An 18,925-nucleotide genomic window follows, 5' to 3' on the forward strand; every position below is an offset into this window, starting at 1 on the left:
AGGCGGGCGGCGGGGAGAAGAGCGCTTCTCCCCGCTGCCTGCCTCGCAAGCTCCGGGGACAGCGGGGAGGCGCAGCGCGTCTTCCCGCTGTCCCCGGACCTGATCTCAAGGCGGGTGGCGGGGAGAAGAGCGCTTCTCCCCGCTGCCAGTACCACAAGCGCCTGGGGGGGAAATAAATTTTTTCCCCTTTATTTCCCCCCCAAAAAACTTGATGTGTCCTATGGGCCGGTGCGTCCTATGGAGCGAAAAATACGGTACACTATCCTGAAATATTAAGGCCACATCCATACATAGCTTTGCTGCAATCTGGGAGTCTTGGAACTATTTGAGTGCCATTCAGAGGACACACTTGATGTTGATGGAATGATCTCTTGGGAGTACAGTAATCTCAGGAAATGCATGTCTCTGAAAGTGCAATGGAATAGATTGGCGTCAACTTTTCTGGATAATCTGCAGTGAGCAGGTTCTAAGAACAATTGCAGTTCTTGAAACAACCCCATTTGGCATCATACCTACTGTTGCAGGCAGAGATCGAAAGATAAATTTGGGCTTATTCCAGCAAGCTGAGTCATGATAATGTTATGCCTCTGCTTATTGTTGGAAGAACTCCGAGACAGGTACCTGGATCAGATAAGCAGAATGAGATTGTATCATCCTTTCACCAATCCTAATGGGTAAAGTCCTTTATGATGGAGGAGTAGGTGTATGCTCCAATTTAGAGTGCATTGAACTTCTCATCCTATAATGTTGCTCTTGAGTCCTTTGCTACTGCATGAGTTACCATCAAATATTTCTAGGTGGCAACATTTTATTCAGTAGTAGGTGACATGGAACATGCTGTCAGCCATGATGTTTTTTGCTCCGTGTCTTCAGAGAGCAACATGGTGGTTTATACTTTAATTCAAAGCTAACGATGGGAAAGAAGTTTAAATGGAGCTAGGTAAGCAACACTGCCCTTCTCATGCCACCTTGCCAGTTGCTATGATGCATGCACCATGGCTTACTCTTCTGTTGCTCTTGCTCCTGCCCCATACATGTGAGCAGAGATCATGGTAGCTGCCTCTTAGTAGCCAACAAGGCCCAATCAGACATGTGGCCTTACCTTGTTGGGTCTATTGCTTTGTAGTCTTGACTCCTGGCCCATATCCCCCAAGTGCAGCCACCAAAGCCTTTAAAAGCATGTTTTAAAGTTTAAGGGTCCTGGATATATGATTTTGTTGAGGCTGAGATTAAAAACAAGGCAGCCCTGATGTTTGAGCGGATCAAACCAGAGTCAGCAGTGAACCTTGCCTCCAGGTGGGCCTATTATGTCTGCACTATTCCCATGGACTCGTGACTTCAAAGTCCCTCCATCACCCACCTGGGGACAGGAAATGCCTTAGGTTTTGTTACAGGGAAGAGGATGCTACCATGAGACCTGACATAATGCATCATTTTGACTCTCTTCAGACTTCCGGTGAATTTAGTAGCTTCTCTGCTGTTCCTGCCCTTTCGCCCAAGCAAATTCCTCCTCCTGCTCCTGCACCAATAGTCTCTGCAGCTTGCTCCCATTGTTCTGCTTCAAATCAAGGGAGGCCCTACTGGGTTCTATTTCCCCTGAGCTGTTGCAGGCTGCATCACAGCCACCTCAGGTGCTGTCAGCTCAGTCTTCCTTACCTATGGCCTCCCCATCTCCCAAGTACCTCTCCGCTTGTGCACAAGGACAAAGATGGTTCAGGGGTGTGGAACATAAGGGGGTTCACAGCATAAGCTGCAAGCAATCTTCCTCACCCTTCAGGCTTTCAGCTGGCTTCTGGGTTTTGTTGGCTTGTTTGCCAAGTCTTGGTCCCTACAGTCAATAGGACAGCAAAGGCACATCTGAACATTTCCTTGTTTGACCAAAGGCCCATCTCTTTCTCTCAGAAGCCCAACATACATAAGTATATTTTCTAAGCTAAGCATAGCCAAACTGGTGCATTCCAGATGTTGTGAACTGCAGCTGCCATTCCTGATAAGTAGCCAGGGTGGCAGAGGCTCATGGGAGCTCTTATTGAAAACATCTGCTGGGTTCAACATTGGCTACCCTTGTTCTTCTAAGCACTCTTTTCCAAGGAAGTCATTGCTCGGTGGACAGTGTATTCATAACCCTCTAGCAGCAGGCAGATTCAAGAGAGATTTGAGAGAGGTGTGATACTAAACAGCTGACAACTGCTTTCCTACTTGATTTACACTACAGTGGTACCTCTGCATGCGAATGGGATCCGTTCCGGAGCCCCATTCGCAACCTGAGTAGAACGCAGCCCGCGTCTGCCCATGTGTGGTCGCGATTTGCTGCTTCTGCGCATGCGCAAACGGCGAAACCCAGGAGTAACCCATTCCGTTACTTCCGGGTCGCCGCGGAATGCAACCTGAAAAGATTGAACCTGAAGCGTCTTTAACCCGAGGTATGACTGTACTGCAAGAAGAAGAAAAATACCACACTAGTGAAAGCTTCTTTTATTCCTATTTGGTAAACACTTTCCCTCCGAATACAGATTTCACAATACTATCTTGAAACAATGGCTAGCCTTTCTTTCCTCTGCAACACTGTTGCATGTTGAACAGGTTCTTAATTAGAATCTAAGTTAAGACAGTTGCTGTTATTGCTAGCTGTTCAATAGAAACTTTGAGAATTAACATTCTGTTCAGGATTACAAATCAATACAGGTAACTAGCTCTGTTTAATAAGCTATTGAGATGGATCAGTAAAAACTACTCCATAATACTGGTAGCATTTGTGAAGTTCTACAGCTTTCAGAAAGCCAAAGATTAACCTTATGTGCTTGGAACCTGCAGGCTCATCTGTTTATGATAGAACTGGTGAGTGTGTTCTTGAGTTAGAAACGGTATGCCATATTCTGATAGCTGGCAGAACACAGAACGAAGAAGCGGTTTATAAGTTGCATTCTCTCATCTTTTTGTCAGCCTGCTTGAGCGAGATCCATGTATTCAACATACTTGAGCGCAACTTGGCCCACACAAAGTGGTTATTCAACCCAAATATCTGAGCAGCAAACTGGGCAGCACCTTCGGGTGAAAGAATTGTGGAACAGCCAAGACCTGTTTAAAAATAAAAAGGAACATTATAGCCTTTGTTTTGATTTTACAGCTGTCCATCTGTATATGACTGCAGGCAAATGCAGTTACCATAATTAAGCTAAACCCTGAATTTTTCAGTTATAACCAAACCTCAGAAAAGTGGGTTTGGGAGGAAGAGATTTCCAACCACTAGAGGGCAGTACAACACTACCCAAACTTGTCTAAAACTGCTCTGAAGAGCCATTATGTATAATTTTAACTTAAGTCAAGTTTTGAGTTGTACAGTGCACCTAGTCTAATGCAGATCTGAAGACTCTGAAAGTCCCGCTTTTCTGTTTGTCGAGGATATTTGGAGCCCTGATAGCTCTAGATATTTTTAAAATGTGCCAGAAATATGCTTAACTGCTCAGACTAGGTATGTTTTCAGGAAATGCACTTGGGACTCTCTCTTCAAAAAGCGCTCTCTCTTGCTTTTTTCTCCTTTCCACTCCAACCACTATTCAACACAAGTCGTAAACTACACAGAATTAAGCAGACATGCCTCATTAACATGATTGGAAAAGACTGAGCAAAATATACACAACAATGGCTAAAACTCTAAAATCTACAGTTGGGCAATATCTTTTATTAGGCCCATTTTTAAATTATAAAGTCCTAACTGTGGACTTTATGAAAACATAAAAATACATAGCATAGTAGCAAACAAAAACAATACCGCCCTAGTTTAAAAGACCACAGATTGCTTAATTAGCCACAGGCCTGGGAGAAGGAGGTAGTTTTTGCCTGGTGCCTAAAGGTATGTAATGAAGGCATCAGGCGAGCCTCCCTGGAGAGAGAATTCCAAAAATAGGGAGCCACCACAGAAAATGCACATTAACTTTGAACTAAGCCCCGATTAAGTGACAAATGTGTCTGGAGTGAACAGTTTTGATCAAATTCTGGGCAACGGCATAGCTATGCTTCGACCTTGAAATATGTACTGCCTCTTTGCAAACAGCAATTTGTTTCAAAGGCAGGTAACTTACCACTGGGCAACCTCAGAGATGACCATATATCCTGAGCACCCCAGTCGGCCGAGAGTGGAGGACAGTTTACAACAGGATATGCTGTGTTTCCAGACATCACGGGTCCCAGACCATTGCTTCTTCCAGCTACTGCTACAAACACTGTAGGAATTCCATCACCTAATAATTGACACAAAAATAAATACTATGCATGCCTTCCTTTACCCTTTTTCCAGGAAAACTGTTTTGTTACAGGAATAGAAATAATCATATAGTCAAGAGATTGACTTAAATCAGTGCATTTAAGTAACTTAAGTCCATTGATTTCAATGGGTCTAAGCTAAGTAACAATGACTATCACTCTAGGTTTAAACAAAATCAGTTTTACCTTCATATTCAGCTTTGATCCTAAGTGTCTCATCTGGTCCTTTGTGAGCAGAGGTCACTCGTAATTCACAAGGAATGCCAAAGTTTCCACAAGCCTTTTTTATTTTTTCGCAGTGGGCAAGATCTGAAGTGGATCCCATTAGCACAACCACTCTGCCTTGGCTCTGTGGTTTCAACAAAAGCTAGCAGAAAGGAAAGTCAAAGGACAATTTTAAGTACTTGCATGAGAGGCAAAAAGAATTATCTGTCTCATGCAGGCTAGTGCCAATACCTCCACTCTTTCAGCTACCCATTCGAAGTTTCTCTTCACCATCTGCAGTGCTTCGGGAGTCACTTCTTTGAGATCGCGGTAAGACTAAAAGAAACAGGAAACAAAATACACTCCACTGGTTACAGCATCTGACTATGAAGGCAAGCCAAGTTACGTCTTAATTCAACTGATGTGCTAATAAACAAACCAGTTTCACATAATCGCACTAATGTGTTTTATTTATCATTGGTAAATTTGAATTTAAGAAAACCATTCAAATGAATTCCATACATTAAAAAATTATTTTCACATTTATTTCACTATAAAAAAATCAGTTACTAACACGGGATTGATAATACCATTATTTTATTAGTTACATGAGGGTCATTTGGATTTTTTAAATAACCAATTATGAAAATTACATTTGATTGTGCGGAATTCATGACATTATGATTATTTTAAGCTATACTCCCACAATCAGCAGCCAATCCTGCACAACCCCCCCAGGCTGGGTCACTTTGTGCGAAGGTAAGAAGAGTTGAAATTCAAAACCTCAGTGGATTTAAAAGCTGGGGCTGGGGTTAGCATCCTATTCAGCTTGTAACAGGTGCCCGAGATAATAAGGACGTTTCTCGACAGAGCAAGAATAACGGTTTTAAAAGATGGTGCCAAAACACAAAAAGCCAGCTTGCTGTTACGACACCAAGCAGAGGATTTTCAGTCATTGTGAGAATAGAGCTTCATGGTGCCTTCACTCTCCTTTCTCCCTTTAAATACTTTTGGAAGACAGGTGTCTAGTGCACAGTTTCAGTGGCACAGCTCTGCCCCATGGAGGAGGCTATGTACATTCTGGCCCCATGCTGAGTACATAGCACTCTCTTTATAATGTGCCATACAGGTCAAAGCATAAGAAGTTCCCTTCACAATACAGTGGTACCTTGGTTCTCAAATGCCTTGGTACTCGAACAACTTGGAACCCAAACACTGCAAACCCAGAAGTTAAGTGTTCCTTTGAGAACTCTTTTTGGAAGCTGAACGTGCTCCATAACAGTGTTACGCTTCCGATTTGAGTGCCACGCTTCCGTTTTGAGTGTTATGCTGAGGTCTGTCTGTTTTTGCTATTTATTTTTAGTTTTTGCGGCTCTTTTGTTTTTGTGTCTGCATGGAACCCAGTTCAGCTACTGATTCAGTGATTGTGTGACTGCAGTACATTGTTTACTGCTTTCATTTTATGGATCAACGGTCTCGTTAGATAGTAAAATTCATGTTAAATTGCTGTTTTAAGGGTTGTTTTTAAAAGTCTGGAACGGATTAATCCATTTTGCATTACTTTCTATGGGAAAGTGCGCCTTGGCTTTGGAACGCTTCAGTTTTGGAACAGACTTTTGGAGTGGATTAAGTTTGGGAAGCAAGGTACCACTGTACTTAGGGCAATCCAGGCTATGAAACTGCAAGCACAGAGTTTCTGCAGCAGTAGGAAAAGAGCAAAAGATAGGAGCTCAGAATACTGGCTTAATAGTAAAAGTAACAAAAAAAACAAAAAAACCATAAGCATAGAATTACCTGCTTGTCTTTCTGTTGTTTTCTGTCTCCAGATGGCCACAATCGCCAAGAATCATTATCAATGACATCAGCAAGAACAATCTCTTTTGTAGCTACATTCACGCCAAACTCAACCTAACAATATCCCAAAGGAAAGTGGGGAAAAGTTGAAGTTAGCTAATTTATTGTTGCTTTCAAATTGACACACACTTTTAAAAGATCACTTCATTATACCTTCATGTCCACTAAAGTACAGTTCAGGGGCTGCCATGCTTTTTCAAGTATTTCAAAAATGGCTCGAGTAGACTGGGCCATAATGTCAACTTCAGTCTGTCCAATTTCAAGGCCCGCAAACTTGAACTTAACTTCAATGAGTTGCTCTTCAGACCACTGTGGATCATTGGCTGCATCATCCTGGTAAACAAACAGTGCATTTTATTTAGAACAGCTTCACATTTCCACCAGGCACCTAGTTCAAAAAGCACACCATCATTTTGGGGGGAAAGAACTGGAAATTTCTGGAACGTGTTATTGACTCAAGTACATCATTTTGTACAAGTTTATTTTGAACAAATCCTTAATCTGTCAATACCTAACAACGAAAAGCAACCATCAAAATAATCATTCTGACTCTGACAGCAGTACAGACACATCCATCATTCATATTTATTCATTATCTTGCTCTTCCTCTCAAAAGAAGTATGTTTCTGTGGGAGACTTATAATGGGAAGTTTAGTTTTACCACAGTGGTTCCCAGTTAGCTACGCACTGTAGCCACCCTGTTTTTCAAAAGCCAAGCTTTTGAAACCCACTACTTTTGAGACCCACTACTTTTGAAAAAGTTGATATCTCTGTGTTAGTTTTTGTTATGTGAATGGTGCCACCATGCAAAACCGGACCATGCATATTCCATGAGAGTCACATGAGCACCCTCCTCTCCCCCAAAATCCAGGATGTCCCAGTCAACAGGTATGTGCCATGGACCCCCTGGGTGGGCTACGCAGATCCCTGAGGTCCACGCAGTGCCAGATTAACATATAAACTAAACAAGCTATAGCTTAGGGCCCCACTCTCTTGGGGCCCCCAAAAAAATTAAAGGAAAAAAACCCTGGATGTACATTTCCAAAATATAAGATAAAAAACAAATAAAATAAAACCTACATACAGCAACAGTGTTTTGAGTTGTGTAGGGTCCTATGATGTGAGTAATGGGCCCTGCTTGCTAGATGGCTCCCTAAAATATCACTGGTTTGCTCATTTCTATATATAGGGTGCCTACATTCTGCATGGACTGGTAGGATGGCAACATGTGCAAATGGCTTTAGATACTTATTAGGTCCATAAATTACCATATAGCATATATCCAACACAAAAAACAGTGACAATTTGTTGTTGACAAAGGGCAGCTGGACATATAAAGGGCCCCATTACCTTCAGTAGCTTAGGGCCTCATCAAACCTAAATCCGGCCCTGCACGGACCACCAATTTTACCATATCGCGGTTTTAACATATTACTGAAGTGGAATGACTCCAGTCATTCCCAAAAGTCTATTAGAATCAGCTGATGTCTGGTATCCCATGTCCACCATTACAGCCAAGCCATATCTACATTACCCACCTTATAAAACATCTCAATCTTAGGTGGGTTAAAGCGGTAGCCTTCCTCGACACCAGGGTTTCTCTTCAGGAAAGAACCTGTAGCAATTCTTCTGCAAACCCATTCAATTGGAATCATTTCACAGTGAGCAGCGATGAAGGCCGTGTCACTATGCTTCCTCACAAAAGCAGTTTTAATTCCTGAAAAAGGAATTAAACAACACATTAGTGCTATGACTGAAACACGCTTCTAAATACAAGAGTGGAGGTGGGGGAAAACATAATCTATACACCTATAACACAGAAAAGACATTTCAAGAGTTTGGCACAGCAATCTCGACCTGCACAAAATTGACGGACGAAGCATAGAGAAATAAGCAATGTTAGGAGACAAATACTACAGATATGAGGAGCAAATAGCAGCTGGGGGAGACACAACTTGGAGCGGGAAAAGAAAAGTTACTTTCCCCCTTTAATCTTTGTAATGTCTGGAGTACAGTTATGGATGGTTCGAAGCCAAGGAGGTTTTATACAGCAACTTTTATACAGCAACCCATTTTTTTTTTTTTTATACAGCAACCCATTGTGTCCATGAGCTTTACTTCCACATGCATAGGATTTCAGCCTCAGCATTCCATGCAAGTTAATACAAGATGTTTGGCAACCACTATGGCTCTCTGAACTCAAACCTGTTAGTTGCTGTCAAGGACCAGGTAGCAGGAGAATATTATGAATCTTTGAGAAGGAGCAGGTAGTATAGTAAATAAAGCTTTACAGCCAGTACAGTGGTACCTCAGGTTACATACGCTTCAGGTTACAGACTCCGCTAACCCAGAAATAGTACCTCAGGTTAAGAACTTTGCTTCAGGATGAGAACAGAAATCGTGCTTCAGTGGCGCGGCAGCAGCAGGAGGCCCCATTAGCTAAAGTGGTACCTCAGGTTAAGAACAGACCTCTGGAACAAATTAAGTACTTAACCCGAGGTACCACTGTATCAGTTGGTGGAAACTGGGGGAGGGGAGAAAACTCATGTCCTGCTTGTGAGTTTCCCACAGGCATCTTGTTGGCCATTGTGAGAACAGAATGCAAGACTAGATGGACCATTGGCCTGGTTCACCCAACTCTTATTAGGTTTTTATGCTCTTTGAGGAAGAGTGGGGGGAAAGGTTAAATGACGTAGTTTACACAGCAATCTCTTCCCAAAAGGAACACCATCACCTCTTCTGGGAGCGCAGCATTTAGTTCAGCTTGGGAATCTGCAGCACTAATCTGGAAGAGATACAGACCTTCTTGCCTCCAAAAAGGTAGGCAATGTTTAAACCAGCAAAGTTTCGATGGTTCAGGGGGGTTCACTTTGAAGCAGGAGAAAGGGCTCTAATCGAGTTAATTTTTAAACCAAAGTGCTTGCTCAATACCGCCATTTCCTCACAGCACACTGGGCTGAAGCAAGTTCGAAAAGCTCATTCTAATATAATGATGCAAGTTTTATTAGAACTTTTGAATAACCTATAGTTTGCAAGGGCTGTTCTTTGTCCTACAGACTTTAATGTACAAAGGTTGTAATACCAGGCTATTGGCCACGACTGCAATCATGGCCCAAATTCTTCGGAATAATCCACACACACTCAGATAAGCCATAAGGAGACTTATAACACTCACATGTGCCACAGAAATTTGCCTGTGCAATGGGATCTTCAGTTTCTTTTCTCGCTCCTAAAATCTGCCCCAGAGCCTCCATCAACCCTTCAGATATGGGGGGGGATACACCAGGTGGTGGGAAAAGCCTCACTGTGCTAGTGGATATTCAACTGCACTGGCATTTGGTCTCACCTGAAGTGTAGTAACTGGGGAGTCCCTGGTTCAACTCTCACCTCAAGCCACAAACTCACTAAAAGGTAAAGGTACCCCTGGCCGTACGGGCCAGTCATGTCCGACTCTAGGGTTGCGTGCTCATCTCGCTCTAGAGGCCGTGAGCCGGCGCCATCCGAAGACACTCCCGGGTCATGTGGCCAGCGTGACTAAGCTGCTCTGGCGAGCCAGCACCAGCGCAGCACACGGAAACGCTGTTTACCTTCCCGCTATAAAGTGGTACCTATTTATCTACTTGCACTTAAGAGTGCTTTCGAACTGCTAGGTGGGCAGGAGCTGGGACCGAACGACGGGAGCTCACCCCGCCGCGGGGATTCGAACCACCGACCATACGATCGGCAAGTCCTAGGCACTGAGGTTTTACCCACAGCGCCACCCACGTCCCACAAACTCACCAGGTAGCTTTAAAATACTTCCCCCTCAGCCTCTGCTATCTCCCCATTAGCAATATTTGGATAATACCAGGATACCTTCTATGGCGTTTGTAAGACTTAATGTATGTGAAGTAGTTTGAACACTCAAAATGTAGTATGAATACATTTAGGGTTGCATCTGTTTTGAACAGACAATGCGGAATGCTTTAAACTGCTTAAAATTCATTTGGTCACAAATAAGGGGCAAATACATGCTAAAGCCTACTGCCTGAGCAAGGCCTTTAAATGTCATCAGTGGAACTGGAGGACCCAGGCATTCCATGTAAGCTATGTGTAAGGAATGAGTAGCTTTATCATTTTTACATGGGCGATTTCCCCCAGAAACGTTGGTGTTGCAATCTTGAGAATGCATCCCATGTGGTCAAAATAGTACTTAACACATACTAGATTCCCTATTACCAGGTGGGCAGTGTATTCATAAGTTGCAAAGCGATGTAGCCTCATAGTGACTGATTATGGTTTTATTGCTATACACTGTTTTGCCAGTAAGTGGTTTCCCCCAATGCAGCTCCACAATTCCCACCACCTACCAGCCTCCTGGAGCAACTGAAACACACAGCTTGTTGTTGTATTTGAGATTGCGGCCTTCCCTTCCATGAGATCCCTTCTAGCTGCATTTCCGGCCGTTATCTGGTCTTTCGATTGAAGCAGAACACATCCCGGGAGACTTGGCAATTCATAGACTTCTTTTGTTTTCCCCTCATTTATTTTTTTGCCAAGTTTAAGTTCTGGAGGGGATAGAAAAATACAATATAAATTGTTAGGTTCTGAAAGCAGCTTTGCAATACAATTAGGAAACCTAGCAAATTACAGCCCTTCATCTTGGAACCCTATTGTATGTTTTTCCCCCCAGAAGTAATTTGCACTTTATTCAGTGGATCTTACTGTGAGGTAAACCTCAGTCCCTCCACAAAAGCAGATGCAAATCGGATGGCAAGGATCCCAGCTCAACTAATATGCATGCAACTTTCACTGCAAGGCTAGCTGCATTCACATTTTTGGATACACAGTATTCAAAATGATAAAAGAGACAAATATTAGAGACTATGAAAACTTCCCTGGAGCAAGACCTTGGCAGAACTTGCTTATAACCATACGACTGAACAGCAGATGTAATTCTGAAGATGGTCCAGAAACTGCAATTAGTTCAAAATATGGCTGCAAGGGTGTTAGCTGCTATTGAGTGTTACAGCCACATTGTACATGTGGTTTGCAAACTACACTGGTTCCCAGTTTATTTCCAGACTCGCTTCTGGAAATAAAGTTAGATATTGAGTAGGCCCTTTAGATTTTCCTGCCGTCTGACATACAGAGGATGGCTGCAGAGGAAAGGGCCTACTTGCTGATAAAACCCTCATTATGAAATGCTCTCCCTGGGGGGCCTACTCTGATGTCATTTCAGCACCAGGGGCCTTTTATATTACCAGGTTTTTAATAATTTTTTTTTTAAAAATCATTTGTACATTCCTTTTATTCTTACTGTTTGTTTCTATTCCTGATGCCTGCTTTTTTTACTATTAATTTAACACTAGCTTTACTCAGATTTTAACTTTTCGTCCACACTGGGAACCTTCAGAAGGATGCGGTATAAATCCCTTAAACCAGGCTTCCTCAACCTCGGCCCTCCAGATGTTTTTGGCCTACAACTCCCATGATCCCTAGCTAGCAGGACCAGTGGTCAGGGATGATGGAAATTGTAGTCTCAAAACATCTGGAGGGCCGAGGCTGAGGAAGCCTGCCTGAAACCAAATTACCGTATTTTTTGCTCTATAAGACTCACTTTTTCCCTCCTAAAAAGTAAGGGGAAATGTGTGTGCATCTTGTGGAGCGAATGCAGGCTGCGCAGCTATCACAGAAGCCAGAACAGCAAGAGGGATTTCTGCTTTCACTGCGCAGCGATCTCTCTTGCTGTTCTGGCTTCTGAGATTCAGAATATATTTTTTCTTGTTTTCCTCCAAAAACTAGGTGCGTCTTGTGGTCTGGCGTGTCCTATAGAGTGAAAAATACGGTATATTGTACAATAGAAACTCCATTCTTCACGTGTGGATCCTTATGTAGTCCATTAAAACTTGGCTGGCTGGAACTCAGGGCATGAGCGCTCCACACTGCAACATTGAGAGACACACTCAAATTCCAGTAATATCTATGAAAATGCCCAAGGGCATTTTAACCTGCACCTCCTGCACAGAAAGCATGCAGAAGATCGCATGCAGCACTACATGCATCAAAATAACTGCATGCACTCCTTGTTTTATAGCAAATTTCAACTGCTTGCCCAGCACACACAGACTGTGAACACAATCTGAAGCATGTGAAATCAACACAATTGCAAGTGTTGCTTCTTATACAAAGGAACTGTGGGGTGGGGGGAGCACTGGATTATTCACCTTAGTCGTCAGTAGAGCTTTTGACAAAAAGATAAGCACAACTGAAGTGAAATCTGACTAAGCAACAAAAAACTTTTGAAACTCCCCTTTCTCAAGCAGTAGATCTGTACAGTGACCGCAGAAGAATCTCAGGAGAAAATGTCCTCCATGAAAAAAGGAATCTGCCTAGAGGTATAACGCACATTAAGGCTGTGTACCAGTTTCATCCCGCAAGAAACTTTTGAAACAAAGCCGCGGGAGTACCGAAGACACGATTTCCCTGCAATCCACATGGGGAGGTGGGATACTATTATACTAGACGGGCAGGTCCCTAGCAAGGGGTAACTGCTGGACGCCGCCGCAGCCAGCTCTTTCCCCCCGACAGCGCGGGCGAAGCGACTCACCTGAGCGTATGGGAGGCATCGCAGAGACCGCCTGGAGAGACGCCTAGGAGAGAACAAAACCAAGTTAGCAGCGCGCGAGGGAAGCGACCCGAAAAAGAAGCACGTTCGGAGTCCGGAGGCACTTTTGGGGCTGCGTACGAAGGTGGGGGGGGGACGGCGGAAGGGGGCGGCCAAGGGGGGCGGGGCGCTGTTGCAAAAACCCGCCAATGCTTCCACCTCATTGGAAAGGGAAGGGGTTGGGCCACCTAAAACTCTCCGCCGGGGCCACATCCTGCCTTCCAGCCCCCTTTCCTCCACCCACGGAGGGAGGGATGTTTTTAACACACACACACACACACACACACACCCCGCTCACAACCCTTTGGTAGCGCTCCTCCAATCTGAGGCGAGCGCCCGCCGACGCCCCCTTCCCCCGCGCGAAAACTGAAGTCTCCTCCCCACCCCTTATTCCCTCAAACCCCGTTTCCATTGGGGGGGCGGGACCCTTTCCGTCGCGCGCAAAGCCCATCTCCCTCTGCCCTTCGCGGTCTCCTCAGCACTTCAGCCAGCCATTTACACTCTCGGAGCCACGGGGCAAAACTCGCCCTCAGAAGCGCGCGCGCGCGCGCAGAGAGAAAGAGAGAGGGAAACAAAGTTAACTTGTGGAGAGAGGGAAAGAGCGAGCGGGAGCTAACTTGTGTCCAAAGGCAGATACAAAGTAGCCCCCTCTCCCCGCCCCGAAGGCGACCTCTCTTGCTCCTCTGGGGTGGGGAAAGCAACTCCACCACGCGGGCGCGCGGAGCAGCCCCGAGGCGGGGAATTTCGCCCCTTCGTAATGTATGCATGTAAATGAGGCGGGCGCAAGGGGTGGGCGCGGAGAGGAACTCGCGCCTCTGAGGCCGCCGCCTCCTTCTCCTCTTCCTCCTCCGCCCCCCCCCTCAAACCCAGGCGGCGGCGGCAGGAGGCAGCAGCGGCAATAACAGAAGCAGCTGCGCTGACAACAACACGTGTTCGCTCGGGCACCATGGAATTCGAGGAGCTGGGGATTCGGGAGGAGTGCGGCGTGTTCGGGTGCATCGCCTCCGGCCTGTGGCCCACGGAGCTGGACGTGCCCCATGTGATCACGCTGGGGCTAGTGGGGCTGCAGCACAGGTAGGGGACACGGCGGGGGTGGGGGGTGGGCAGGCGGTCTGGGGAAGCGGGGGGAGGGCGGGTTGCTTGGAAGGCCTGGGCGCAGGTTATGGGGGGCTCGATGCACCCCGTTAGGGCAAGCTCCCTACAAAGGCAACTGTTGCGTGCAACTGCGCGCCAGTCCTGTATGCAACTGCTGTGGATAAAGTGCATTTAAACCGGTGGGATTGGGCTTTTTGGGTTGTGCATTCCTAGGATCGGGCTGTGCCGAGAGGCAGTAAAGAAGCGCAAAGCCGTGTCCCACCTCCATGCACGCGTGTGCTGAGTGGAATTGATTTCCTGGGTTTTGCCTTTGTAAATGTATGCAGGATTGCATCCTACGGCCCTCGCTTTTTGCTGCAGTTCCCTACATTAAAGTCCGGTAGTTGCAGGTAAGTTTAGAACTGCAGCGGTATGCAAAACCAGGGCTGGCATCAAATTTGCACAGCATCCAGATCCTAATTATTGTCATACTCAGAACCGTGTGAACTCCCATTATATCCTGCCACAAACTCTATTGTTTCGTCTAAGCACTTGGAACAGCTTACTTTCCTGCTTGGCTAATGCATGCAGTGCATGCTAGAGCACAAGCACTCTTGTTTATCTCATGATGTTTTTACATATATAGATGCAGGGCAGGAACTATGCAGAATGCATCATTGTGGCTGTGAACACACCATGCATTTAAAGCCCATTGCCTCCCCCAAACACGCCTGGAAACTCAGATTTACCCCCTCGCAGAGCTATGTCTCCAGCACCCTGAACAAGCCACAGTCCCCAAGATTCTCAGAGCTACGAATCCTGGAGTATTTTAACAATCAACCCCTCTTCTGTGGGAACTCTGGAAATTGTAGCTCTGTGAGGGGATTGGGGGGGGGGTCTCCTAAAAACTCTTAGCTTCCTTAATAAACTACAGGTCTTAGAATTCTTGGGGAAGGGAGAACCATGACTGTTTATAAAGTGGTATAGAATTTTAAATGCAGGGTGTGACTGTAGCCCAATTGCTGCTTATGGGAAATTAGAGGGGTGCGAAGAGAGATGCATAAAACTGTAGCAGCAGTAAGCTCCAACTCTTCCATCAAGAAGTACCTATTTAATTAGGCACTGCACTTCCAATGCACTGACCATATCTGACAATGGCTCGTAAGGTTCTGAGCACCTGAACACTGCAATCTTATGCACATTTGCTGGGAAGCAAATCCTAGGAAAGTCAGTGGGACTCGACTTCTGAGTAAATGTGCATAGGACTGTGCTGCACATCTCTGCTTGGGGCTTGTTTTGTCATCAAAATACTCGCTAAACATTGGCTTGTCTCATCTAGCCAAATATGACCAAACACCCTGAAAATAATAATGGCACACACCACAGTGGTAAAAATAGAACAATATAATAGTTCATTTTGTGTATGCGCTAATTTTACCCTAAAACCGGAGGTGAGCTGCATCCCTCTATTGCTAGGCCCTACCCCTACATATGAGGGACGTGGGTGGCGCTGTGGCCTAAACCACAGAGCCTAGGGCTTGCTGATCGGAAGGTCAGCAGTTTGAATCCCCATGACGGGGTGAGCTGCCGTTGCTCGGTCCCAGCTTCTGCCCACCTAGCAGTTCAAAAGCACATCAAGTGCAAGTAGATAAATAGGTACTGCTCCAGTGGGAAGGTAAATGGCGTTTCAGTGCACTGCTCTGGTTCGTCAGAAGCGGCTTAGTCATGCTGGCCACATGACCCAGAAGCTGTCTGCGGACAAATGCCTTCGGCCTATAGAGCGAGATGAGCGGTCAACCCCAGAGTCATCAGTGACTGGACCTAACGGTCAGGGGTACCTTTACCTTTACCACTACATATAGCTCACACTTCCATAGCTGCCTGACCTTTTCTCCTCTCTACTGACTTGTCAGTCCTTAATATCTCTTCATTCTTGTGCATGGACCATTTAATTTGTCATGTCACCCTGAGGTGCCTTGAATGATAGGTACCACGGGCAACATTGGCCTCTGTCCCTCTTTCCTTCCCTTCCTCCTCTGGGAGGCACCTCTCTTTGGGGCGAGGGGGGGCAGCTCAGAGATCAGGGGCAGCAGCAGTAGCTGCCCAGAGGACTCCCAAGGAGAGGAGAGGAGGCTGAGGGAACACTCCATAAGGAAGGGTGTTTGAAAAAGCGTGAGAGGCTGCCAGCTCTGCAGGCAAGGGGTGACATAACAGGGGTGCTGCAGAAAGAATGTAGTTGGTTAAGGGAGCCATGGACTCAAAAAGGTCAAAAACCTCTCTAGTAGAGTACATGTCAACTTGACAGAGTAATGTATCCTTGGATGCATTCACACATTACGCCAAATCATAGATTAGTACCCCCTGCACAAGAAACAACACTAGCTTGGTTTGTGTGACACAGTAAGCCAAGCTTTAGTTTAGTAAGAGCATGTGGACTCCTAGAGAGGAGCTCACAAACACTTTGCTCCACAGTCCTCTTTGCTGCTGTCTTGCACTATGCCAAAGTTTAGTTTAGCATGCACACCATCCAAACAGGGACTCATAGTTAAGCTCTGTTCCCCAACCACAAACTGGTTAGCGTTAGCCATGGTTCAGAAAAACAAAATAGTTTCAAACAGTGGTTAATGATCCTGGCTTGTTTCAGTTTCCTAAACCACAAATTACCTTGGCCATAGTTCTTGGCTTGAACATTGTGGTCTGGTTTAAATTATCGTCCCATGATTTTTAAAGCCAAGAACAAGTGTTGAAGCAGACAGGCCATCCCCTTACTTTAGCACTTCAATTATGGTTTGCATTAAGCCAGAATTCCCTGTTAGCCCAACCTGGGGAATTCTGACTTGGCATCAGTGAACAGACCAGGAATACAAACCAGCATGGTGATGCAAGTCCGAAGCAAAGCACCAAAGAGGTGCAGAAGGGCCTTATCGTTTTAGTGGGGCTTGTCCTTGGCCCCCAATGCACATTCCAGGCTTCACAAACAAGAAGAGGCATCTGGGGGCGTGCATCAGCCCAAGGCTTGTGGTCGCAACACTAAACTGTGACTTAGTATTACGTATGAATAATCAGGCCAATATGTTTGCATAGTTTTAGACATCGAGACATTTCATTTTTGGCAACAGTGATGGATTCACATGAATCAGCACTAACAATCTGATCTGTAAAAAGAGTGTATGGGAGGCGGAAACCCCTCCCCCCCCCACTCCTGTTTTTCACCTCCCTGCTGATGGTTGGTTCTCACTTTGACAGTGAGACAAGAACAGAGAAAAGAGCCTAGAGTGGTGGGTTGAGTTACGGTGAAACAGGATGGGACGGCTCTTGCATGGTACTTTTACTGTCCAAGACCCAACACTACCTGCTTGCTTCATATATCACTTGAGCAGAGAAATGAAAGGCGATGGCCCCGTTGCATCTAGTTTGGCCCTTTTGAATGAAATCAGGGTGCAGTTTGGAGAAAGACCTCTTGAAATCATGCTGCAAATTACCTGTTGTATATGTTGCTGTTTCACACAAAATGGCATTGGTTCTGCCATAAATCATATGATTAAACTGAAGATAGTGAAATGGGGAAGGGGGGACTTTGAAGACATCTGATTTGAGAAAGGCACATTAAAAATAATGCTTGCTTAAGTGTCCAGAAACCTTTCCATACAAGATGGCATAGGTTTCAGTCTCATGAAGTGAGTGAATAGGCCTTTCAGCCAACAACAGTGTCGGATTAGGAAATCCTCCCTAAAAATAATACGATACTTGAGGTTTGGTATGTTAGGAACCTTAGGACGCATTCCCACAACAATTAGTGTTGCCTTCATCATATACCTTATAAAGGGAACAGAAGCTTTTCATAGGGGGGCACATCTTAATGGTGTGGGTTTTTTGGGGGGTAAGTCCTTCTGAGGTTTTGTGTTGAGGCCAATTTTTACAAAAAATGTCACAGGTCTCAACCATGGACAGGCAATAACAGATTTATGTGCATCCAATTGATGCATGGCTGTGCGTGCGCGCATCATGGTCGACCTGGAAGTGGCCAGAAAAAGAGCTGGGGCTGGCTTATGCACAGTCCACCATTGTGCATGGTGACCCAGAACGCAACTCCCATGCAAACAGGGAGTTGCCTGTACATTAGGATGCAACTCAACATACTTGAGGAGTTCTTGGGGGTACCCTAAAGCCTAAATACTAATAACATCCTTTATAGGATTCATGCTTCATGTGTTCATATACAAAAGCTGTCTGTTGCAGTGCCTGAAACATACATACTTCATCTGCTATGCAAAACCACCGCAAGCTGTTCATCTATCAAATCTAGCCTTTTTGTTACTTGCAAACACGAGATAGGGTTGGTTAGTTATAAAACCTGTTACAAAACTAGGCTGTCCAACACAGACAGAAGACTGAGCAATATTATGAATATCTTGATCCAGTCACTTAATCCATGTTAATTAATAAAAGTTTGGGGCGGGGGGCAGACGTCATGTGAGTCCTTGACCCAGGCTGTTCTGCAACATGCCTTTTGGAACAAGCTTTGGGTTTGTTAATTTTTTTCCAACAGACGCTCCATTTTGAGAAATACTTTGGCAGGAATGGGATGTCCACAGACTATGGGAGTTTCTGGACACATTCCACTTACTCCCAATCAGAACATTTGCGAGGCTGCCTCCCAATCTGAACATCTGGCAGTCAGCATGCATGGTAACATTTTAATGGAACAGCCATAAGATTTGTTACAAGGAAAAAGGAGGGAAGCGGTACCCTCACAGTTTGCATTAACCACTGTTGCAAAATATAAATAATTCTCAGAGGGTTTTTTTTTTGTTCTTTATGTTTTGGCCCTTTTTGCTTTCTGTCGTTGTAGAGTATATAAAGAGTTACTTCATTTCAAAAGAT

At 45.1% G+C, this 18,925-nt stretch overlaps 2 protein-coding genes across 2 annotated transcripts in view; one reads left to right on the plus strand and one right to left on the minus strand.

Moving 5' to 3' along the window:
- Positions 1 to 2,460: 2,460 nt before the first annotated feature.
- On the minus strand, positions 2,461 to 13,052 carry LOC310770187 (multifunctional protein ADE2). Its single transcript, XM_083630658.1, has 9 exons — positions 12,911 to 13,052; positions 10,671 to 10,868; positions 7,860 to 8,038; positions 6,475 to 6,654; positions 6,262 to 6,375; positions 4,720 to 4,803; positions 4,450 to 4,630; positions 4,083 to 4,241; positions 2,461 to 3,078 (listed from the first exon to the last, which is right to left on the minus strand). The coding sequence occupies exons 1-9, from the start codon at positions 12,927 to 12,929 to the stop codon at positions 2,912 to 2,914; spliced, it is 1,281 nt and encodes a 426-aa protein (XP_083486784.1). The 5' UTR covers positions 12,930 to 13,052; the 3' UTR covers positions 2,461 to 2,911.
- Positions 13,053 to 13,906: 854 nt separating this feature from the next.
- Positions 13,907 to 18,925, plus strand: part of PPAT (phosphoribosyl pyrophosphate amidotransferase) — a 43,635-nt gene continuing 38,616 nt past the window's right edge. The window contains exon 1 of the mRNA XM_083630559.1: positions 13,907 to 14,041. Within this exon, the coding sequence (XP_083486685.1) occupies positions 13,914 to 14,041 (128 nt within the window). The 5' untranslated portion in view covers positions 13,907 to 13,913. The remainder of the gene's footprint in view (positions 14,042 to 18,925) is intronic.

Source organism: Podarcis filfolensis (genome assembly GCF_964270895.1).
Source record: "Podarcis filfolensis genome assembly, chromosome: 9".
Taxonomy (NCBI): domain Eukaryota; kingdom Metazoa; phylum Chordata; class Lepidosauria; order Squamata; family Lacertidae; genus Podarcis; species Podarcis filfolensis.